The 22,814-nt window shown below is 58.2% G+C and overlaps 2 protein-coding genes across 14 annotated transcripts in view; both read left to right on the plus strand.

The window, feature by feature from the left end:
• The window catches only part of MCF2L (MCF.2 cell line derived transforming sequence like), a 130,419-nt gene extending 121,213 nt beyond the window's left edge, over positions 1-9,206 (plus strand). For 6 of the 10 annotated variants that reach the window (XM_055335892.1, XM_055335896.1, XM_055335893.1 and 3 more), the window contains 9 exons: positions 821-899; positions 1,016-1,082; positions 1,747-1,865; positions 2,091-2,183; positions 3,322-3,396; positions 6,085-6,206; positions 7,171-7,283; positions 7,367-7,470; positions 7,582-9,206. In XM_055335892.1, the coding sequence (XP_055191867.1) occupies positions 821-899; positions 1,016-1,082; positions 1,747-1,865; positions 2,091-2,183; positions 3,322-3,396; positions 6,085-6,206; positions 7,171-7,283; positions 7,367-7,470; positions 7,582-7,667 (858 nt within the window). In that variant the 3' untranslated portion in view covers positions 7,668-9,206. The remainder of the gene's footprint in view (positions 1-820; positions 900-1,015; positions 1,083-1,746; positions 1,866-2,090; positions 2,184-3,321; positions 3,397-6,084; positions 6,207-7,170; positions 7,284-7,366; positions 7,471-7,581) is intronic. The other 4 variants (XM_055335899.1, XM_055335901.1, XM_055335895.1 and 1 more) reach the window with 3 other exon arrangements.
• Positions 9,207-10,971: 1,765 nt separating this feature from the next.
• Positions 10,972-21,434, plus strand: F7 (coagulation factor VII). Of its 4 annotated transcripts, none has more exons than XM_055335647.1 (8): positions 10,972-11,080; positions 13,471-13,631; positions 15,086-15,110; positions 15,187-15,300; positions 17,525-17,665; positions 18,347-18,456; positions 20,196-20,319; positions 20,788-21,434. In XM_055335647.1, the coding sequence occupies exons 1-8, from the start codon at positions 10,999-11,001 to the stop codon at positions 21,381-21,383; spliced, it is 1,353 nt and encodes a 450-aa protein (XP_055191622.1). In that variant the 5' UTR covers positions 10,972-10,998; the 3' UTR covers positions 21,384-21,434. The 4 variants fall into 4 exon arrangements, with proteins under 4 accessions (XP_055191622.1, XP_055191623.1, XP_055191621.1 ...); XM_055335648.1 differs by having other exon boundaries at positions 10,979-11,026; positions 13,426-13,631; XM_055335646.1 differs by having other exon boundaries at positions 10,980-11,080; positions 13,438-13,631.
• The last annotated feature ends 1,380 nt before the right edge of the window (positions 21,435-22,814 follow it).

The following is a 22,814-nucleotide window of genomic DNA, read 5'->3' on the forward strand; positions in this document are numbered from 1 at the left end:
GGTGAGGGCTTATGTCCCAGGGGTCATGGAGGGGTGCTGCCCTGGGTCTGCCCACAGGAGGAAGCACAGGCAGCCCACAGTTGGGGTGCTGGAGGGCGTGGCTGGGAATGCAGGCTTGGGGGGCACAGCTAAACCCAGGCCATGCTTACACGTGTGACCACGTTGCCCTGGGGGAATGCAGGGGGCCATACAGCTGTGAGTATACCCTGAGCCCGCATGACCCAAACTCGGGGTCCTGTGATGGATCGCCCAGCTCCAGGAACAGGTCTCCTCTGGTTGCCCTCCACGCTCAGACACGCTGTGGTGGCCCTGTGGGATGCAGTGGCCGTGTCATGTGGTTTAGGCAGGCACAGCAGCACAGCAGGCCCACAGCAGTGCCCGGCTCCAGGTCAGGTACAGGCCCCCAGGAGCTGCTGGGACAACAGCCAGCACTCTGGCTCTCCCTGGCCCAAGTCTCCAGAGCCCGGCTGTCACTCCTCTTGGCTACCTGTGCTATTCTGAGGCAGGACTGTGGCCTGGGAACATAGTCTCCCTTGAGGATTTCAGATTCCCGTCATCCTTGTCCTAAGCGATGCCACGGGCCACTTCCCAGAGAAATGTGCTCTCAAAGGGTGGTTTGTGCCCAGGGCTTCCAGTGAGTCAGACACCAGCAGGGGTAGATGGCGGCAGCCACAGGTCCTCCCATGGAGGGGTGCCCATTGAGCCGTCCCAAGGCCAGGGCACCCGTGACCACCTGCTCCTCTTCCCCGGCCTGTGCTCCCATCATCGGTTCCTTCAGGGAACGTCCATACTTATCTCCTGGCTTCCTTCTGGCACACAGGCACCAACAGCTGAAGTTAAAGCGGCCTGGGTGAGTGAGATTCGCAAGGTGCTGACCAGCCAGCTGCAAGCCTGCCGAGGTAAGAACACTGCAGCCGCGAACCGCCCTGGGCCTTGGCTCCAGGAGCGGTTTTGCCCCGCCCAACACAATGCCCAAGGTCAGCTCTGGGACAGGTCTGCATATTCCCTCCCGCAGAAGCCAGCCAGCACCGCACATTGGAGCAGTCCCAGAGCCTGCCTCTGCCCACGCCACCCAGCACCAGGTGAGGGACTCATGCCCGTTCACACAGCCGGCCACCCGAATGCCCTCCCTGGGGTTTGCCCGAAGGCCCCAGGGGTGCTTGCTGGGGCGGGAGCCATCCGTGCAGGCCAGCTTCAGGGACAGATGTCTCGGGCCCCATTCGCTGGCAAAGGCCGGCTCTGACGCCTCCGATTGTCTGACACCAGTGGATGAGTTCCTGTTACAGTGAGCACAGGATGTCCTGGGGTTTGGGGACAGCTGCCATGTTTCTGTGATGGTCACGTCCCAGGCAGGGATGGGGACCATGGAGCATGGGGGCGCAGAAGTACGTCCAACACATCAGCCTCACACTGGCCTCTTCCTACCTTAGTTTTCCTTGGTCACCGTTGGCACTCACGGCAGCTTTCTTACTTTGTCCTGTTTCTGCCGTAAGTGACAAACAGTCACTGGTGGGATAGGGTGTGGTAAGTAAATAATCCACAGAATAGTTTGCAAAGAGAAAGTCCACCCTCCCAACTCAAAGAAACCACCACCACCTCCCACTTAACAGCTGGCAGGTGGCATTTATTCTTGGGGCAGGGGGATACTGGAGGGGACCCCAGGGTCATCTCTGCCTCAGAGCCTCAGGGACGGGTAGAAAAACTAACCAGGCAACATTCTCCTCCTTCTCTTGGGGTGTTCCTCAGTCCCTCGAAAGGGACCACAAGAAACATCAAAAAGTTGGAAGAAAGGAAAACTGACCCCCTAAGCCTGGAAGGCTACATGAGCCCCTCGTCGTTGCCGAAGCCCCCCGAGAAGGGCAGAGGTGGGTGTCCGCCGGCGCCGGGCACGGCGTGCCTGTCAGCCGTGAGCAGGAGCATGTCCAGGATGCACAAGCACTGGGACCTCCTGAAGAAACCCCCTTCTTTGCGCCCGGGGCACTCCAGACAGGCCCCCGCAGCCCCAGAGGAGAGCCCAGGTGACCTGATGTGTGCCCCGAGCGCCACGGGCTGTGGACACCCCCACACCATCGCTCTCTCTTCCTTTGTAGATGACATGGTCACTAGCTCTACCTCAGAAAGCTCCGCGCTTTCCAGAAAGCGCTTTACCCTGCAGGGCTTTGCTAACCTCAAAGGTCAGAAAGGTAAAAGGCACTCGCCTCAAATCCATGCTCTGGATGTGTCCCTCACCGTGGTGGCATGTCTGTCATCCATTCGTGTGGTGATCATTCATGCTGCAGTCCCCTGAACCGCGTGTCCTCGCCGGTGCAGCAGTGTCTGTTATTCGCACAGCCCAAGGGCTCTTGGTGGGGTCTCAGGACCTTTGGTTTGAAAAAGCAGAGGTGGGCTTGGTGGGCGATGGCTTGCTCAGCCCACGGCTTCTCCTAGCTCAGCTCCTCCCGAGCCCCCAGCCCCTCCCGCTCGGTCCTGTCCAGTCTCTCGTTTCCACACCACGCCCCAGTGCTAGTGTCAGCTGTCTCCGAGGGGTGGTCGCTAGTGCACAGGGCACATAGAGAACCCCTCAGGTGAACACCTGTGTCGGCTGGACCGCCTCCCAGGGTGCCTTGATGGTGTGGTGTGCCGTGAGGAGGGAGGACACAGAGGTAGCTCAGGCTCTGATGTTCCCGGCGGGTCTCTCCCTGCCTGAGACTAAAAGCCCGTGTTGTCTAGGATTCTTGTCACTGGTCCAGAAAACTGGAGGGTATTTGTTTTGTCTTTTTTTTTTAATTTATTTATTTATGATAGTCACAGAGAGGCAGAGACACAGGCAGAGGGAGAAGCAGGCTCCATGCACGGGGAGCCCGATGTGGGATTCGATCCCGGGTCTCCAGGATCGCGCCCTGGGCCAAAGGCAGGCGCCGCCAAACTGCTGCGCCACCCAGGGATCCCTGTTTTGTCTTTGTTTCAATTTATAAAATACTTCTAAGTTGGTCTCAAACTTTAAAAGAAAAAAAAAAAAGGACATCACCTGGTACTCTGTACTTTGCATACTATGTGCACTTTTATGCAGATTTAAGAAAGCGTACCTACACATGGCCCCTAAAATGACCTGCAGCCCTGTCCCAGCTCCCCCTGCTCTCCGGGGCCTCTCCTGTCACCCGCGGGAGGGACCCACCTGCTAGCTTAGTTTTGTTCCCAGGAGGCTACTACTTGCGCACCAGTGTCTGCGTCCCAGCCCCGCATGAGCACCGCTCTTCACCCCCCTCTACACGCTGCATGCGCCCGCAGAAGCCGTGCCTCACTCTCTCTCCTGTTGTATTTTTCCTTTTCCATCTTCTGCAGCTTCTCCTACCAGCCCTGACAAAAAACCTAAGCGACACGAAGTAAAGAGCGACCCAACGCCTTTTGGTTTACGAGGTAGAGTGGCTCCACCTTTTGAACGTAGCCTGACATCCATTTACCGGTCCTGATTAGGGACACCGTGTGTCTTGCCCTTCCTCGCCATCGAGGACACAACACAGAATAGGTCTCTGCTAGCCAGAAGCAAATCCATTGTTTTCTTCAAAGACAAGATGCCCTGACAACAGATACTGCAGTGGTGTCACCCTTTCCAGTTGGACGCCCACCAGGTCTGCCCAGAACCTACACCCACTGGCTACCAGTTAGAGGTTGCCAACGCCTGGCCAGCATGCAGGTTGGGTTGGGCCGTTACGGGGGCTGTGCAGACGTCAGGGCATCCCTGTCCTCAGGGCCCTGTGGCACCCCCCCCCCCACTCCACCAGTTGTCCCGAAGTTTCTTGGGGGAAGCACAACACGTAGCAGCCAAAGGGACCCTGCCAACCTCCCACTTCATGAGAGGATGACCACTGGTACAGGCAGCTATGGCTAAGCTCCATGCTGGCACTCGGGCTTCCATTTCTTGCCCCTTGTATCACAAGGGTAAAGCCCCCCCCCCCCAAAAACCCAAAGATGCCCTGGCCCAGGCTGAGGGTCTGAGGTTGGCAAGGAGAGTCTCACTTCATGAATCCTCTAGAATATTCCAACAATTATGAAGGTTCCCAAGGGTGCAGGTGACCTCACGCCCCCAGGACCACCCACGGGTCCCCCAGCACACTCGGCCTCAAGCACCAGTCCAAGCACCTGGGACCCAGACTGCAGCCCTCCACCTGCCCCCACAGGACCGTCGGAGGCCAGGGGCTTCAGCCACCTGCTCCCACCACCTTCACATGGGTGAGGGTCCCAGGGCCCGGGACAAGGCTGCGTTCTCCAGCAACAGCCTCATTCTCTGCTTAAGATCTGGAGACGCCGGGCATTGGCCTGGCTGACTGCCCTTGTGCAGGAAGCTGGTGAAGGGGCTTGAGCCCACCTGGGGCTGCTTGCCAGCATTCCTCTTCCCACCACCTTTCAGCCAAGTTGTGTCTCCTCACCTGTGACAGGAAGATGAGGCGCCTTCACAAGGTCAATGGATGTGATGTGAACGTGGCACCTGGGGCCCTACTACCAGCCCCCTGCCCTCTGCTGCCCTCCACTCCCCACTGTCCTGATGACAGCAAGCCCTGGCCCCCCCGGCACTCTGGCAAATGCTCAGGCACTTGCCCCCCCTGAAGGGCCTCACCTGCCCATCACTTTACTCAATGTCACTATCAGGGCTACTGTGCTGAGAGCAGAGGGGCCACATTCTGGTCACCTTGGCATAACGTCCTACACACTCGCCAACATCCATGTTGATGAAGCTGTGCGACTGGGTTTGTGACACTTGCGCTTTCCAAACCCACGTCTTCTCGCCCCATGGCTGGTGCCTCAGGCGTGTGGGGTGCGGTACCCTCCTGATGCCTTCATCACAGGGCTCTGATACAGGGACGCTGCTTGAGCCTGGTAAAGAGGCCTCCCTGGAGGGCGGAGTGCAGGGTGGCCCCATGACATTCGAGGTCATTGGCCAGGCCTGTCTCCCTCCCAGGCTCAGTGCTGCACACTAATGGGGAGCTCTAGACCCCAGCTCCCTTTCTACGGAGACGAGACCCCTAAGGCCTCTGTAGCACACATGTTTCATTGCCAACTTGAAACAGCATAGGCCTTGGGGACCGCCTGCCAGACAGGGGCAGTGCACCCTTTGCACGCGTTGGCTATAGCTCCCTCTCGTTCTCGGGGGGAGGGGGGGCATGTGGATACTGGAACTGGTGTGTCAGGCCCACAGCATGCAAGTGGTCTTCCGTCCCTGACCCTGTGGCCGGGAACACCAGGTGGTTGCCGTGGTCTCATGCTACAGGAGTGTGGCTCCCACCCATCACTTTGCTGCTGGTGTTCATTGTTTGCTCAGATTTGGGAATCCATCATCTTCCCTCAACTTAAATGCATTCTCCCTGAAATTTCCTCCAAATGGAAAATACACATGTTATCCTTTGGGGCTGCATGCCATGAAAACACTAGGATATATGCATATTTCAGAAGGTCCGCAGAAAGCTCTGTCCCCACACTTGGCCCAGCAGCAGTCTGGCCGGGGCTCATGTAGGTAGCGGCCTGGGTTGGAATCCCAGCCTCCCCAAGTGGCTGCGGAAGCTCGAAGGCGTGATTAGGGTCTGTGTATGGCGTTTGCTGGCCTGTGCCAGGAGGGTCACAGCACCGCCCCCTAATGGGCCAGGACAGTGTTGGCCAGAGCATGTGCTGCACACCTCAACTGCTGACATGAGAAGCAGTCCCCGGGCCATCCCATGGGTGCTGTGAGCTCCCAGCACTAATTGTAGACTCCTTCCCTGTGGTGGTGTTTGCACCCACATGGATGGATGGTGGCATCTCCAGCTAGGGATTATCCAGAGTCTCTGCTCCCCTGGGACTGCAGGCAGAGCCCACGGGATCACCTCCCCGAGGCGCTGGGATCATTTCCTCCTTGGAGCTGGCCTGGTGATGGAAGCAGGTGCTCTGGGGCCTGTGTCCCTAGACTGTGTGCAGCCGAAGCACACGTGTCAGCAGGCGTTCTGGAAACCTGCTGTTTGTCCCACCCTAAAGTCTTTAGCAGCTCCTAGGAAGGGGGCGGCACACTAGGGGGTCGTGGGAATGGTGCAGATGGGCTTGTGGTCGTGGTCCTCATGGGAGCCTGTTCTCTCTCAGGTTGGAGCAAAACATCTCACCCCTTGGAGGCCCCTGAGGACAATGATGGCTGGTCCAGTGCCGAGGAGCTGATGAATTCCTCGGACGCAGAGGAGGAAGGCAGAGTGGGCCCCAGGAAGCTGGTAACCCGGCTCCCCTGGCCCTGGGGCAGGAGAGCTCCAGAGTGTGACTGCAGTGGTGCCATGGCTCTCGTGGCCCTGTGGTGGGAGAGGGAGGTTCCAGGTGCCAGGGTGCGCTGTGCCGTGTGCCCACCACCTCCACCATCAGACCACCACACACATGGGGCTTTCGGAGGGAACAGTGCACACACCTGATCTGCCTCCAACTGAGCAGAATGCTCTTAGAAGCCTCCACAAGGCTATGCCTGCAGCTCTGTCCCACTTCTTAGAGAACTGAACTCTTCCACGTGCAGATTTGCGTTTCTTTAACATGAGCTACATGGGGAAGCTGTGTACATACTCAATCCCTCGAGTCAGGGTTATACCAACAGATGTTTAGTGCACAGTGGGCACTGCCTTGGTTCTAGCCCTGGGGCCCCACAACACAACTTCATCTGCATGATCGCAGTGAGGACAGACTGGGTGCTGCGCTGTTTAGCAGAGAATACAATACACGAGGGTCTCCACTCCCACAGGGAGGCAGAGTAAAAGGGAATAAAATACCAAGTGTATTAGATAAGGATGTCGAGTGGGAGGCCAAGGAAGGGGGGGTCACTCCAGCAGGAGGGAGCAGCGGGCACAAAGGTCCTGGGGCTGGGGACGACGTTTGGAGTGTGTGAGGGCAACTAGAGCAGAGGGGGTGGTGCACCCAGGCTAGGCCACCGAGAGGCAGCCTGGGGCACTTCACAGGTGGGTGGGGTGTTTCAACACGTGGTCGCAGCGGGAGACCTGGCAGGTTCTTAGGACCAGGAGCCCTTCCGCAGTCAGATGCCCATCCAAAGCCTCCAGACAGCAGGAATGGCCGGGCCCTGACAAAACGCTCACGGTCCCTCTCCTGTGGCAGAACACAGGAAGCCCATGTGGGACCTGGCCTGCTGCGGACAGCTGCTCCACGCTGTGATTGACAAGCTGTGTCCTTCGCCACTAGGTTCCCGGAAAGTACACGGTCGTGGTGGACGACGAGAAGGGAAGCCCCGAGGCGCTGGCCGTGCGGAACGGGGATATGGTGGAGGTGGTCCAGGAGGGTGACGAGGGCCTTTGGTAAGATGCCGGCCGTGAGCTCACGCCCAAGACACGCGGGAGGAGCATGCGGCGGGAGCCCCTGACGGCCCGCACCCCTCCAGGTATGTCAGGAACCTGACGTCCAGCAAGGAGAGCTGGGTGCCGGCCAGCAGCCTGTCCGCGCTCCTTGGCATGTCCGGCTCCACACAGTGCCTGAGCAGCTCAGGTAAGACCCCCCGCCCGTGCCGGCCGCACCCCGAGCCCGCGGGGTCCCGCAGCCGCGAGCTGGAGCATGCAGATGCCAAGCCGCAGCCATTCTTGCCTGGTTTTCCCGCAGAATCCAGTGCGGGGTCCACCCTGCTGAGCGCCTCCTCCAGCTGCAGCGAGAGCTGTGGGGTCCCCCTCTCAGACCTCCAGGGGTAGCGCCGGGCCATGCAGGACAGCAGCCTGCGAACCTCTAAGTTTTCCTTTGCTTGGGCTTGCTTAGTTTGGTGAGGGGACGGTGCTCTAAGACCCTGGGGAAGGAGGACCCTGACAAGACCCCAAGGAGGAGCCGCCCGCGGCCCACGGAGCTTCAAGGCAGAGACGCAGGGGCCCGCAGAGGGAAGGTTCTGGAAGATTCTGCCCTCCAGCCTCCACGCCGGGACCACCCCTGACAAGGGTGCAGAAGCCATTTCCACAGGAAGACCGAGGTGTACACTGTGCCTCCCGGTGGAAAGCCAGGACGGATGGGGGACTGCGAGGCAGCAGGCCAGCCGCGAGGCAGGGCACGAGGCAGCCGGGAGGATCCGCCCTGGCCACACTGCTGGGTTCCGGGCGTTTCTGGTCTGGTGCTTCCTGCAGGAACAGGCATGTTGTGGGAGTGACCAGTCTACTGACCCAGAAGCTTGGCGGGGGGACTGTTTTGTCTTTTACAAGTTTTTTTAAAAGCAGGGATTAATTCCATGGCCATTTTTTGTGGTACTTTGGCCTCGAATCTTTACCAAGAATCACTGTGTTTACATGAAATGATGATTTGATACTGTATTTGATATAAAATTATTTTCTGTTACCGGGGTTTACACTACGGCATGTTGTTTACACTGCTGGGAGATTCGGGGAGCCTCACCGACACCCGTCTGGCCGCAGGCGGACCAACACACGTCCCTCTGTAACATCCAGCAGTGTTGCTACAGACAGAAGTAGTAGAGACCGAGGACAGTCCCTTATCTGTGTAGGTTAATTTTCAAAAGGAAATTTAAACTATAATTTAAGATATTTAGCTTCTTTTCTACAAAAAAAATGGGGAACTTGATTTTTTTAACTAGTTTTACTGAATTAGGATTTGTAAAATTGTTTTTAAAGAATAAATAAAGATGCAGGTTTGCAGGGTACCGTCTGACCCCCACACGGGGCCCAGGCAGAACCAGAGAGAAAACGCTTCTGTTTTACCTTTTTGTGGTTTAGAAACAAATTCTGTTCTTTGGAAACACTGTGTGTATCCAGCGGGGGTGGATATTTTTATCCGTGTGCACGTGTGGGGGGGTGTGTACATAGGAGTTCTGTGTTGAGGACGCACGTCAGGGACGCACTGCGGCTTCCACGATGCTGGGACCATCCCGCTACAGCCCTGCGTGGGTCCTGCGCCCACTACAGCCCACCGCCTGCCAGCACCCCGCCTCCACCCACCTCCGTGGCACGTCTCAGAGGCTCTTCTAGGTGTCTAGTCGTGAGAGTGTGACACGTCCAACCGTTTCCTCAATGCGCCGATTGTCCAGAGACCGCTCCTGCTGCCTCAGCCCGAGGGTCACCACCGCTGTCATCTCTTCTTCATCAGGCACTTTAAACCCTCATGTTCCAGTCATTGCTTTTTATTTGGTTTCCAGTCTTTTATTGTTGTTTTTTTTCTGCTAATGTAAATGAAATTTAAAATTCAGAGTTCTTTATTGTACAGATGGAATTTGAATAAATATCAGCCCCTCATGCTGTCTGCCTTCCTCTGTAAGAGCTCAGAATTCCTCCATCTCAGGGCCCCAGCACCGCGGGTTTGTCATGCTCACCAATGCGCGGCACTGTGAGCTCCCCTTAGAAATGAGGCAAGCGGTGAGCATGACCCACGTTACATCCCATATGCTTCCCTTTGTCAGATGATGGAAATAAAATAACACGCATGTTGTGTCAACCATGTAAAGGTAACTAAACACGTGAAATCGCCATGTTGGATAAGAGTACAAGTGATGCCTTCTGAAGCAGGAGGGGTCTAGGGGTGGAAGGGGCACTGCGACCCCCAGGAGGGGAGTGTGACCCACAGAAGCAAGGGGTCACAGAGGCTGGTCGGAGCATGGAAATCTTGCTTTGCCAACCCGTTGACACATGCACACAGCTGGAAGGCCAGGTGGTGGGTCTGCAGGCAGAGGACAGACAGCAAGGCCCTCCAGAGCCCCCAGCTGGAAGGGGCCGGCAGGTCCTCCCCCAGAGCCTCCAGAGAGAGCAAGGCTGTGCTCAAGGACCCTGGTGAGGACAGATTCCTGGTGGTGTAAGCCCCACTGCATGCAGCCCTCAGTCACCCCAGCCCCAGAGGAGGGGCCCCCGGGAGTCTGGGAAAGCCCTGAGCTCCGTCCAAGACCCAGGGAGTGTGCCTGGGGCACTCTGCCCACCCACTGCCTACAGCCTTTGAGGGCAGGGCTCCCACCACCTCTCGGAGGCCATACCAGCCCAACGCAAGAATGGGGGCTCAAGAATGAGCCACTTGTACCCTGGATGGGAGCAAATGGAGCTGTGGTGCCCAGAGTCTGATTCCAGAGCTGCAGCTACATCCATGGCGCCCTAGGGAACCCCAAGAAGGCCACATGCAGATACCTGCAGAAACAGGAGCCCACCTCCCACCAAGGACAAATTCCCAAACAGCTACCAAGGGTAACAATTAGAAATTCCAGAACCGATCCACAAAACATGTTCTCCCCCGGGTACTAATTCTTCCACTTGGGAAGTAGAGCTGGGACGCTGTGGGAAGCAGCCAGGCTGTGTGGCTCCCAGGCCAGAGATGAGCAGAGCTGGCCTCCCCAGCCTCCACCAGTTTGCAGAGGGTCAAACCCAGGCCTGCTAGAGGCAGGACACCCAGGAGAGTCTTGTTGGGGTAACCTATGGTGCCAGGGGTATTTGGAACCACCCAGGTCAGAGCGGAAGCCTCGTACCCTGAGAAAGCCCGCCATGCCTGGCAACCCTGGACCATGGGTCCTTGAGGGTTGTGACCTGGGCCCAGGATGCCTGGAAGGACACAGAGGGAGGCTCAGCTTGGGGCATGTGCCCCTACTCCCAGTCACCCCCATGAGGCTTCCGGCTCACCCAGAAAGCCAGGCCCTGGGCAAGGAGGCCCTGCCTAGGTCTCCCCTGTGGCTCTCTTGAGAATATTCACATCCACACCCAAGATCCTCTCTCCTCACCCCATTGTCACTTTAGTTCTGTGTCCAACTGCCATCCTAAGTCCTGAGGACCTCAGAGTTCTCAACTGCATTTGAGGTGCACTTGCCAGATACAGGTCCCGACACAGATGTTTGGGGCAGGAGCCTCTGCTTCACAGACACAGCTCTGGGGCTGGGAGAGGGGGTTGGTGGCTTCCCGCAGGGATCTGGCATTGCCCCGCCCCTTGGGCTTGAGAAGCCAGTCCTCCCTCCCCCACCCCTCTGCCCACTAGAAGGCCAGGACTTTGACCCCCCCCTCCCCCCCCCCCCCCCCCCGCCCCACATACCTGGAATGTCAATAGACCGGTGACACCATGAGTCTCACCATGGTTGCCTGGGCAGGTGAGCTGGCCCTCCTCTGCTTCCTACTGGGCCTGCAGGGGTCTCTGGCTGCAGGTATGTCAGGGGGAGGGTTCCCTGTAAACCCTGGGGAAGGGCTGCCGGGCTGCTGACATCCACGGCTCCCACAGCCCCCCTGCGTGGTAGACACGTGGCAGACACACCGGGAACTTCCATGGGATCAGCAAGCAGACCCAGGGTTCAGGGGTGCAGGGTGGGATGCTCCCCTCCTGCCCAGCCCTCCTGCTTCTTCCAGTGCCGGAGACGGGGTGGGGACCCTGGGTGGCTCTGCTCCACCAGCAGGCACTGAGGGGAAAGTAGGGAGGAAGAGGGACAGAGGGACGTGCTTCACTGGCAGTGTCCACTGAGACTTCAGAACCGTGGGATGGCCCAGGTGGCAGCACTGTCCCCCGCCAGCGGCTTGCGTGGGAGCAGATGGGGCACCCACTGACTCCTGCAGGGGCCCATAGGACAGCACCACCCTTGGGGGAGGCAGGGCACCTTTGTCCTTCCTGAGCAGGAAGACAGTGCTTGTTGGGTTCCCCCCCACACACCCCTGCCAGACTTCCACAAGTTCCCTGCTGGTTCCCCGAGGGCTTCCTGGTACACTTCTGCTGCACTTCGAGGGTGGCAGGGGTAGACAGTCTTCTCTGGGCTCCCCCAACCCCCCCACCTCCACCCCCACCCCTTCCTCAACCTCTCCTTCCCAACCAGACAGGCTCCCCAGAAATTCGCACACAGAAACATTGTCACCGTAAAAGAGAGGTGGTCCCTGTCATCCTTGGGCCTGGGGGCCACCCCAGCCCCTCCCTGAAGCCACCCCACCTGCTGGAGGTCCTGGACCTCCCTGCCATGCAGGAAACCTCCAGGCTGCACTCACTTCTGGGGCTCAGTATCCCACTTGTTTCTGCCTCTCAGTCCCAGCTTTGTTCCCAGGCCTGGCCTCTCTGGCTGCCCAGCCACTCACTGCACAGCTGTCCCCAGGGGTGCAGTCGTGCCCCCCGGGGCTCCATGGGCTTTCTCGGCCTCCGGAGGGTGTCACCAATCTCAGTGTCCTCCTCTCTGGCACCTGTCCACATGTCTGCCTGTGTGTCCTGATGAAACCTCAAACTCAAGGAGTTCAAACTGGTCCCATTACTTGTCCTCCAAGGTGGCCTTAGGGGAACTCTAACCACCCACCCTCTCTTCATGCAAGCTACCTGCTAGAGGCTGGCAGGAGGGAGCAGGCTGGGGCCTGGACTGGGGCCCGGAGGACACACAAGCCAGGGTCATGAGCTGGGGGCGCAGGGGCACAGGGCTCAGGGCAGGGCCCTCCAGAAGTCGAATTCTCCTGGGATGAGCAGAGCCATTCCCCAAGACGGGAGGGGGAAGGGAAGAGCCAGCCGGTGGGGAGAGGCGGGGAAGCCAGGCCCATGTGGTGGCTGTGCATGTGGGTCACTCAGTGTGCAGGGCAGTGGCCTGCACAGCCCTGGGGCTCCGGGACACCTGGAGCTTCTGGTGGTTGGAGGGACAGCTGAAGCGGAAGTGGGGAGGTGGACTCCGAGCTTCCTTAGAGCAGAAAACCCAGACCTGAAGGATATCACACCTCAAGGGCTGGCAGCAAAGGAGTGGGGAGGGAGTCCTGGGAGCAGGACCCAGGAAGGTCCCCGCAGCCAGACAGGCACATCAGGGCAGTCGCTGGCCACAGTCTCCTCCAACCAAGAGAGGATGACCAGGAGCCTGTGCTGGGCCCAAGCAGGGGTCCCCAGTGGCCTTAGCTTACAGAGGGTACTGGAGTCTTCGTGAGCACCTCCGTGTCTCCAAGAGGTGGTGGGCCATATAGAAGTAGAGCAAGGGGCTGGGGAGGCTGGGGGAGGGAGCCCCCATAGGATGTGCTGCAGCTCTGGCGCCGAGAGCACCAGGGAGGACAGCCTGGGGCAGGCAAGGGACACAAGGCCCCTTCCCTACCGCCCCCTCCCACTCTCCCACAGCCCCTCCCTCCATTGGGAGCAGACCCCCTGCACATTTCACCCCTGCTCCCCACACAATGTCCCAGGTGCGGGGATGCTGAGGCTCTAAAAGTTGATCGTACACATTTTGAAACATTAACTTTCCATCCCCAAAGATAATTTTCTACGTACCTTCTTTCAATAAGTTGCATTTGCATACGTAGGTGCACATTTACTTTTATTTACAGTATGTGTGATCTGGGATCTTCTCACCTCACTTAATATTACATCTTGTTAAGCGTTGTGGGCCAGCTCTGCTCGCAGGGGGTGTTCCTGGGAACCAGGCCGCCAGGCCCAGGAGCCTGAGCGGGTTCAGCTGCAACGACAGGCAGGCCTTTCCCCAGCTCACACACAAGGCTCGTGCCGAGCCACTGTCGCTGGCTGAACGAAGCCCTGAGTGCGGTGACTCAGCAGGATGTGGCACAGGGGGTGTCAGTGCTCACGGGGACCCCCCCCAAGTCTTCCTCACCCAGGAGGAAGCCCAGGGTGTCCTGCACCGGCAAAGGCGCGCCAACTCGTTCCTAGAGGAGCTGCGGGCCGGCTCCCTGGAGAGAGAGTGCCTGGAGGAGCAGTGCTCCTTTGAGGAGGCCCGGGAGATCTTCCAGGACGTGGACAGGACGGTGAGTTCCCCAGGTTTGTGGCTGGGCGGCCAGCCTTCGGGGACCCCTCCGCTGCCTCTGTGACGCGGACGGCCCAGCAGCCAGCTCGGACATAGGCGACTCCAGGCAGGCACGGCCCTCCAGGGCCTCTCCCTGAGGGCCGGCTTCACTCTGCAGGCAGCTGCCCCCGCAGCACGCATCCCCTCTGCCGCACGGGGCACCCCAACCCCACCTCACAAACGCAGTGTGAAAGGCACATTCAGTGTGTCCCTTGCCTTCCCGGGGAAGGTCCCCGGTCCCCAAATGGCTGTCCGTACTTCTAGGAGGCACAGCTGATGGAGCCGACCTCCGAGAGACGGGCCTGGGCCGGCCTTTCCCAGCAGTGCCCACCTGCAGGTGCCTCCTCAGGGCAACTTATGCGAGGAGACACTCGGGAAGCCATGGTGGCCTCCACACGCACGAGGCCTAATGCGCAGAGTGGTCTCCGTGCTCTTCTCACATTCTGAGTGGAATGTCCAAGTGATGCCACACCTTCAACTCCTCCAACGGGAGTGCCCCTCAGGTTGTGAGGAGACAAAACCATACATCCTCTCACAGGATGTCTCATACAGGACACTCACCTCACGCTCATGTGGTACAAGCCTCACACTCACGAGATGCCTCAAACTCATGAGACACACACACACACATCACACTCACGGGACACACAGCTCACATAGGACACGCACCTCACGCTCATGTGACACTCACCTCATCCTCACAAGATACTCACCTCACACTCACAAGACACTCCACACTCACCTCACACGGGACACACACCTCACACTCACGGGACGCACCTTACACACACAGGACATGCTTCATGCTCAACAGGAAGTGAGGCTATTTGCTATTTGAGGCATTGAGGATGGTCACTCGCTGCATTTGCTCACTACTTGGTTTTTCAAAGCATTTCCCACAGGTCTCATTTTATTCTCACAGTGATTCTGCAGGGGTTCAGTTTGCCTGGCCAGAAGATTCCTCAAGAATCAATTTCATCAGAGCCCTTTGCAATCATAAAATGCCTTTGTATCCATTACTGCCTAGTCCTCCTGTCACACACGTGTATAGATGACTCCCTTATCCCCAGAGAGCACGTATGCCTTATCCTAAGTTCACATCTTAGAGGTGGCAGAGTTGGGGCATTCACAACTCTTGTGAATTCTGAATTGTGAGAGGGAAATTTGTGACCTCTGATGACCTTAGTGATCTGGGGTAGAGGGGATAGGATTAGGAAAATAACTTCCTCCCCCTGGATGAACTCACCTCATCTCCAAAGGAAAAGTCTGGCTTCCAGGGCCTATCTCAAAGGGCCCAGGTTGGAAGCCCCCCAGCCCCCACAGTTCATGCCTGCTCCCAAGTCCATTCTGTGGACACCGTCCATATTTGCTGCTGGCAAACACATATCTCATACTGCTTCCTCTTTGTTCCCTCAGAGGCAATTCTGGATTTCTTACAAAGGTGAGTCGGTAAACAGCCCATTTGATCCCACCCCCCAGCCTTCTCCACAGCATACTAACACTGAGTCCCTCCACAGATGGGGACCAGTGCGCCTCGAATCCATGCCAGAACGGAGGCTCCTGTGAGGACCAGCTCCAGTCCTACATCTGCTTCTGCCCCGATGACTTCCAGGGCCGGAACTGTGAGACAAGTGAGGAACCCCATGGTTGGCAGACAGAGCCCCAGCAGGCTGATGGGCACGGCCTGGTCAGATGCCAGCTGGGCCTCGGCCCCGGTGGGAAATTGGGCTCTGTGGCTGAGAAAGCCCCTGCCAACCTGAGAGTCTTAGGTTTGAGGTTCTAAGATGCTAATTCTCTCTCTCTCTCTCTCTCTCTTTTTTTAAGAGAGGTTATTTTTTTAAAAAAGATTTTAATTTATTTATTCATAGAGACACAGAGAGAAAGGCAGGGACACAGGCAGAGGGAGAAGCAGGCTCCATCCATGCAGGGAGCCCGATGTGGGACTCGATCCCGGGTCTCCAGGATCACGCCCTGGGCCAAAGGCGGAGCTAAACCGCTGAGCCACCCGGGGTTCCCTAAGGTGCTAATTCTCAAACTTGATCACCTCCTGTCCACTTCTGGGAAATACAAAACCCTTGAGTTCCCAGTGCTGGGGGATTCGGATACACCTGGAGAGAGCGCAGTGAGGGCTCTGCATGACTACCCAGCTTCCAGTCAAGACAGCTGGGAAAACTATATCTTCCCTTCCCTCTATTACAAAAGTGTGAGGTGTTTTTTTGACCTTTCGAATGTTAAAGTATTGCAAATTTCAAGAGTCCCTCAGACCATCTCAGTGTCACTATTCTGCTGCAGGGACTCGTAGAGCTCTCTCAAGGCGGATGTGCTCAAAGTTATAGCTTATTACAGTGGAAGGATACAGAATAAAGCCAGCTGAGGGTCAGTGTGAGCTTCCCAATCCTCTCCCAGTGGACCCTTGTGGACAGTCTTCCGTTCTCCAAGAGCAATGTGTGACAAGACTTAGGAAGTATCACCACCACCCCAGGAAGTACAATGATCCTCTGTGTCCAGAGATTGTATTGGGCTCAGTCAAGTAGTCACATGGCTTAGTCTCCAGCCCCTCCAGAGGTTAAGGTGACACCATGTGGCCCAAGCCCCCACCATGAATCACATGGTTAGACCATCCAGTATAGCCAAAGGCCCCCAAGGAAACAGCATTCTTATCAGGCAGATTACATTAAAAGTGTGCACCTTAATCAGCGAGAGTATGGACATCATCTCCTAGGAGCACTTTGGGTGAATTCAATCCTTTATCACACAATGTACATCCAAAGAGTTCTTCTGGGCCATGGCCACCTTCTGCTCTAAGAAAACCAGAGGCCAGGGAGAGGAAAGGCAAGGCTAAGAGAAGAGGCTTCCTGCCAGGAATTCCTGGGACTGGAATCTTTGCCTGGCCTTTTATGCTCAGCAGTCCTGGTGTGAGTCCCCCAGGAGCATGATGCTCAGCAGTCCTGGTGTGACTCCCATAGGACCATGATGCTCAGCAGTCCTGGTGTGACTCCCCCAGAACCATGATGCTCAGCAGTCCTGGTGTGACTCTCCCAGGACCAAGATGTTCAGCAGTCCTGGTGTGAATCCTCCCAGACCTTTACTGCTCAGGAGCTCTGGTGTGAGTCCTCCAGGACCATGATGCTCTGGACCCCTGGTGTGAGTCCTTCGGGATCATAGTGCTCTGGAGTCCTGGTATGAATACCCCTGGACCTTTACTGCTCAGGAGCCCTGGTATGAGTCCTCCAGGACCATGATGCTCAGCAGTCCTGGTGTGAATGCCCCAGGATCATGATGTTCAGGACCCGTGGTGTGAATCCCCCAGAAACATGATGCTCAGGAGCCCTGGTACGAACTCTCTTCCAGGCCAGGCATTCCTGCTGGGGTCCTGGACTGCACAGTGAGCTAACCCTGTCTCTACACTGTAGCACTGCCCTGCAGAGTCAGGATGAACATTCCTCATCTCCATCTGTCGGAGCTGCAGGCAGCCCCGGCCAGCTCACTGGGGCACCAGGGCCCTGGCTGTGGTCCATCTGCCTGGACTCTTGCCAGCAGGCCTCTAACTGCAGTGGACACTTGTACTGTCCCCAGGGAACTTTTACTTTCCCTGGCCCTCCACAGCTCCCGCCAGTTGCTGGGAGGGGGGCATGGAGGCCCCATTGGCACTCCTACATCTCAGTGGGCTAAGCTCTTCAGACGTGGGCCCACACACGACCCCAGGTCACCCTTCTGGATCAAACCTCAGCGGTTTGACAGCTGGTACCTGGCTGTCTCTGTGCCAGCCCCTAAGCACCACTATTGTGCAGAAGGAGGGCTGGTTCTCCCTGACCGACAGAGGTCCCTCTCAGGCTGTCCCCTTCCCGTCCTCAGATAAGAAGGACCAGCTGATCTGTATGAATGAGAATGGAGGCTGTCAGCAGTACTGCAGTGACCACGCAGAGGCCAGGCGTTCCTGCTGGTGCCACGAGGGGTACACGCTCCAAGACGATGGAGTGTCCTGCATGCCCATAGGTAACGGGTCCTTGGGGGCCAGCCCCAGGGTCTGTGTTTTGCTTCATTCCCAAGGAGCAGCCACCTATTCCTGCACAGCCATGGCCATCTTGTGAGAGACAAGAAGGGTGAGCATGTACTACACTACTGAGCATGTACTACATCTGTGCCCGCTTGGAAACAAGCCACAATGGCAGCAGGCATGGACAGAGCCCTGGGAGCAGCTCCCTGGAGGGTCTGGAGCCACCAGCCTGTGCAAAGCAGCCCCAGAGGAGCAGAGGGAGGCCCTTTCCGCCCACCACCGGCCCCTCTGATGGGAGCCACAGGGCCGCACCCAGGGTCGGCACTGACCGCAACATGGTCTGGAGTCCAGGTCTGGACGACCCCACCCTGGCTAGAGCCTGACGTCCTGATGCTGCTTCTGCATGGTCTCTCCTCCAGCCCAGGGGCTTTCCTGGGGAAATCAAAGTTCCGAGTTTGCTCAGGATGGCGGTGCCATTGTCCGAGGGCTGGTCAGTCTGTGGACAAGTGTCAGTCCCCTGGGAAAGTGAGCAGAGCCCAGTTTCAAGAGGGAAGGACCCCTCTGTTCCTGCAGGAGCAGCTCCTGAACGGGTGGCCCTGCCCTGCTGCGGCCCATGGAACTCACCCCTCACAAGCTCTCGTTGGGCATGAACACCATGGTCCTGTGACTTTTTCCTACAGTGGAATATCCGTGTGGAAAAATACCTGTTCTGGAGAAGAGAATTGGCAGCAACCCCCAAGGCCGAATTGTGGGTGGCAAAGTGTGCCCCAAAGGGGAGTGCCCCTGGCAGGTAAGGCCCCAAAGGGATGGTGGGCAGTCAGCTGCAGGACCCTGGCCTCAAGGGTTCCCTGCTGGCACAAGGCACGTCCTCCTCATTCTTCAGCTCCCACCGGCCTGCTTCCCTCCGTCCATCTAGATGTCAGCTCAGCTCTCATCTCCCACCTCTTCCTCAGGGCTGCCGGCCTCACTCCCATCCACTGATGAGGGACATGAGGCCATTGGTGACGGATGGCAGAGGCAGGGTCTGAACCCAGCCCCAGTCCCAGCCCCATCACCATCTGCCTCTGGAAACAGTTCCTTGTTGTGTAACATGTCATCTTGTGGGCAGGGGAGGCTGTCCCCGCATGGCCAGGGTGGGGGGCCGCCCATGAGCCTGGTCCCTGTTGGAAATGCAGAGAGGATCAGCCCCCCCAGACGCACTGGGCATAAAGCTACATCTCACAGGAGCGGGATGTGCACACACAGGTGTCTGAGCCTGGCCCAGCGACCCCCAGACCCTTCCTGTGGGGACACTGGAGTTAAACCACTGAGAGTGTTGAATGTATGAGAACCTTGTAGGGGAGGCTGGAGGCTCACTGGTCACTGGTGGCCTGACCTTGGGTTCAGGGACCCCTTGCAGAGCAGCAGAAGGAGCCTGCCCCCCAACCCCGCCCCTTCCCACCTCGCACAGGTGGGGGTAGGCAGTGGCGGCCTGCGGGCAGCCTGTGTGGTCCAGGCCACACTCCCCAGCCTGCCAGAACCCTGCATTTTGGTGTTCAGTCCCCCCAAATGGGATTGGCCTGTTCACCAGGGTGCCCGGCCTAGGCAGTACTTCTGTGAGCAGGGGAGAGGTGATGAGGGCAGGTTTCTGTGGGTAAAGAAGAGAGCCTCTGGGAGGGCTGTCTGGGGGGAGCACAGCCAGCACTCATGCCCACATGTGCACCAGGATCTCCCCTCTCAGGACCACTTACCCCACCCCCAAGACAGAGGGCCACCTCACCCATGTTACCAGTCAGGAAACTGAGGCCCACTGAAACTCAGACTCAGATTCAGCAGTAAGAGCCACCCCAGACCACCTTCATGGCTGCAGCACAAGCCATGGTCAGCCAGGCCCAGATGCATTTCCGGGAGCCTGACAGTCTGCCTGTAACAGATCAGGGTGAGGCGCTGAGCCGCAAGCACCTGTCCTTACCCACACAGGAAGACCTTTCTCCAAAAGGCCCAGTAGATGCTAGCTTGGGTGAGGAAGGGGGATGTCCCCAGCACCCTGGGTCCTGCTGTTCATGCTCAGGATACAAGGACTCTGGCACACTGACCCTGCATCCGGGCTCTTTCCTCCCTGGTTGATCAGCCTCACCATCACATGTAGTGACCTGCCTCTCTCTGGCCCTTCAGTCCCTCCCCGTCTGCAGACCAGCTGGCTAGGGACTCCAGCTCCTTCCATCCACTGTGGGCAAACCACTGCAGGGAAAACCACAAGCCTCACTCGGGACCTACTCAGCATCCTCCTTGCTTTTGGGAAGAGAAGGAAGCATTGACGGAGGGCACCCTGCTTCCGTTCCATACCTCCCCTTCCACGAGCCCCAGAGCACCACGCTTGGCCAGCCTCTCAGACCAGGAGTGTGGGGTCCAGCTTGGGTGGTGATGCTGGGCGTGTACCCTGTAGTCAGCCCAGCGTCTGTGAGCTCTCTGTGGCCATCGCTAGCTACAGGGGAAAGGTGAGTCCCCAGGGTGACAGCACTGGGACCTGCATCTGTTGTGCCCTGCCAGGCGGCAGTGAAGGTGGATGGGAAGCTGCTGTGTGGGGGCACCCTGATCGACACTGCCTGGGTCGTCTCTGCAGCTCACTGCTTCGAAAGAATCAAGAACTGGAAAAACCTGACGGTGGTGCTGGGTAGGTCTCGTGGTCCCTCCATCAATTTATCAATTTCCACAACTGGATAAGCTTCTCCAAAAAGAGAAATGGGGCAGCATCTGGGTAGACCCCAGTGCCCCAGGTCCCCCTGTGGCCATGCTCCCCCAGCCTCTTTCCCATCACATAAAGTCACGGGGGTGATGCTCTATGCCCCTGTCTCACTTGGGCCCGAGGCCCCAGGGGTGTGTGGGCCATGGTGGGCACCTCTGCCCAGTAGGCAACAGGATGCTGAGCACCCCTGGGAGGGTCTGGGATGGACTGGGGGAGCTAAGCATTCCTCCTCACTCACCCTCAGCACCCCAGACTCACCCTGACTCACACTCCAGCCGGAGCCCAGTGGTGGCTGCCTGGGGCACTGCTCCCGCCAGCCTGGGGCTGGACACAGGGCCCCTAAGGCCCCAAAGGGAGGCTGCGGGGCATGGGGTGAGCAGTGCAAGTCCCCTGCAGGTGAGCATGACCTCAGTGAGGACGACGGTGATGAGCAGGAGCGGCATGTGGCCCAGGTCATCGTCCCCGATAAGTACATTCCCCTCAAGACGAACCATGACATCGCCCTGCTGCACCTGCGCACACCCGTGGCCTACACCGACCATGTGGTGCCTCTGTGTCTGCCCGAGAAGACCTTCTCTGAGAGGACGCTGGCCTTCATCCGCTTCTCAACTGTCAGCGGCTGGGGCCAGCTGCTTGACAGGGGCGCCACGGCCCTCCAGCTCATGGCCATCGACGTGCCTCGGGTGATGACCCAGGACTGCCAGGAGCAGTCCCGCAGGAGAAGTGGCTCCCCCGCCATCACTGAGAATATGTTCTGTGCCGGCTACCTGGACGGGAGCAAGGACGCCTGCCAGGGGGACAGCGGGGGCCCGCATGCCACGAAGTTCCAGGGCACATGGTACCTGACAGGTGTCGTCAGCTGGGGGGAGGGCTGTGCGGCCGAAGGCTACTTTGGAGTGTACACCAGGGTCTCCCAGTACATCAAGTGGCTGCGCCAGCTCATGGTCTCCAGCCATACCTTGAGAGGCCTCCTCCGGGCCCCACTGCCCTAGCCCCAGGGCCACTGCTGGCCCAGAATAAAGCTGCTGCCTGTCCCGTCCTCACGTCCAGAAACACCCCTGCACTTCTTGGGGCATGAGGGGGCACAAAGCAGGCTGAGCAGGACGTGGGAGGTGGGGGACAGGGACAGATGTGTCTGGGGACAGACGCAACCAGGCTGGGGAAGGGCAGCATTGTTTTCCGAGAGCCACCTTTGCGTTCGTGCCTTCCTCTCTTGTTCATCTCACACACACTGGAAGCACCACCCATTTGCTTGGCTGGCTATCCTTCAAGATCTTTCTGTATATGTAGCTTTTCCCATAAAACAGGAGGCTGTCACTCCAGACGACCTTTGCCACCTGCCCCCCTCTACTGGCGCACCTCCTGTGCACATGTCGGTGCTGCCTGCCACTGTGCCATATCCACGCTCACCCTGCTGAGGCCCTAACACTCGTCCTGGAGCCAGTCTTTCTCTCAGGCCCACAGCGCCCCTGAGATCTGCCTTCCTCCTTCTGGATCGCACTGACGGGTTCTCCAAAGCTTATAGAACTGGGTGTTCTCCCCCTAACTGAGGCCCTGGTTGATGATGGTCCTCAGCGAGAGGCCCAGGGCACCCCTGCCCCAGAGCTGCCCGGTTCCCTGGTCCTGTCACATGTGCGGGATCAGGGGAAGGACCCAGGGAGTGACATTTTTATCAAGCTCCCCAGTGACTGGGGAGCCCCCTCAGCCTGAAGTCACCTAGGCCACGGAGGAGTGAGAAACATGCTGTCCGAGGGGGCAGCTGACACGGCTCGGTAGGTAAGAACACACCCTGTAGGCACCTCACCCCGTCTCAGGACACGCTTGGGGGCACGGCGCCTGGCCGCCCCATGCCTGGAGTGCCAACAGTGCTCAACACTGCTGCATTTGGGCGCCGGGATTCACAGGGCCGAAGAGTCAAGACAAGTCCAATGTAGAGTGGACCAGGGGCCACAGGCTACGGCCACTGTGTCTGTCATCTATTTTTGTCAAGGTGTTACTGGGATGTGCTCAGTCCCTACTTGGCATCCTTGGCTGCTCAGAACCGCAGCACAGAGCCGTGAGGATAGAGACCTTCTGCCCCTGAGGCAGGTGTGTTTGCCATCTGGGCCTTTACACAAGAGGCTGATGCCTGCCCAGCCTGCCACCCGCCCAGGGCTTAGCACGAGGGTGTCCCGCATGACGTTGTGCTAGATGGGTTCCCCCTCCCACTCTTGGCCAAGCTGCTTCTCCACTCTATGCCCTGGCTCCTTGTCTACGAAACCAGATCCTTGATGCTGGTCACAAGGGTGGGTCCTGAGCACGTAAAATGAGGCTCCTAGGAGGGCTCCGTAGAGTCAGGGCTCTGCAGGTGAGGCTGGTGTGCCAGCCTCTGGAGTCCTCCACCGACAGGAGGACTCACCCCTCTGCCTGGAAAGAAAAGGGGA

This window comes from Nyctereutes procyonoides, unplaced genomic scaffold (assembly GCF_905146905.1).
Source record: "Nyctereutes procyonoides isolate TBG_1078 unplaced genomic scaffold, NYPRO_anot_genome, whole genome shotgun sequence".
Classification (NCBI taxonomy): domain Eukaryota; kingdom Metazoa; phylum Chordata; class Mammalia; order Carnivora; family Canidae; genus Nyctereutes; species Nyctereutes procyonoides.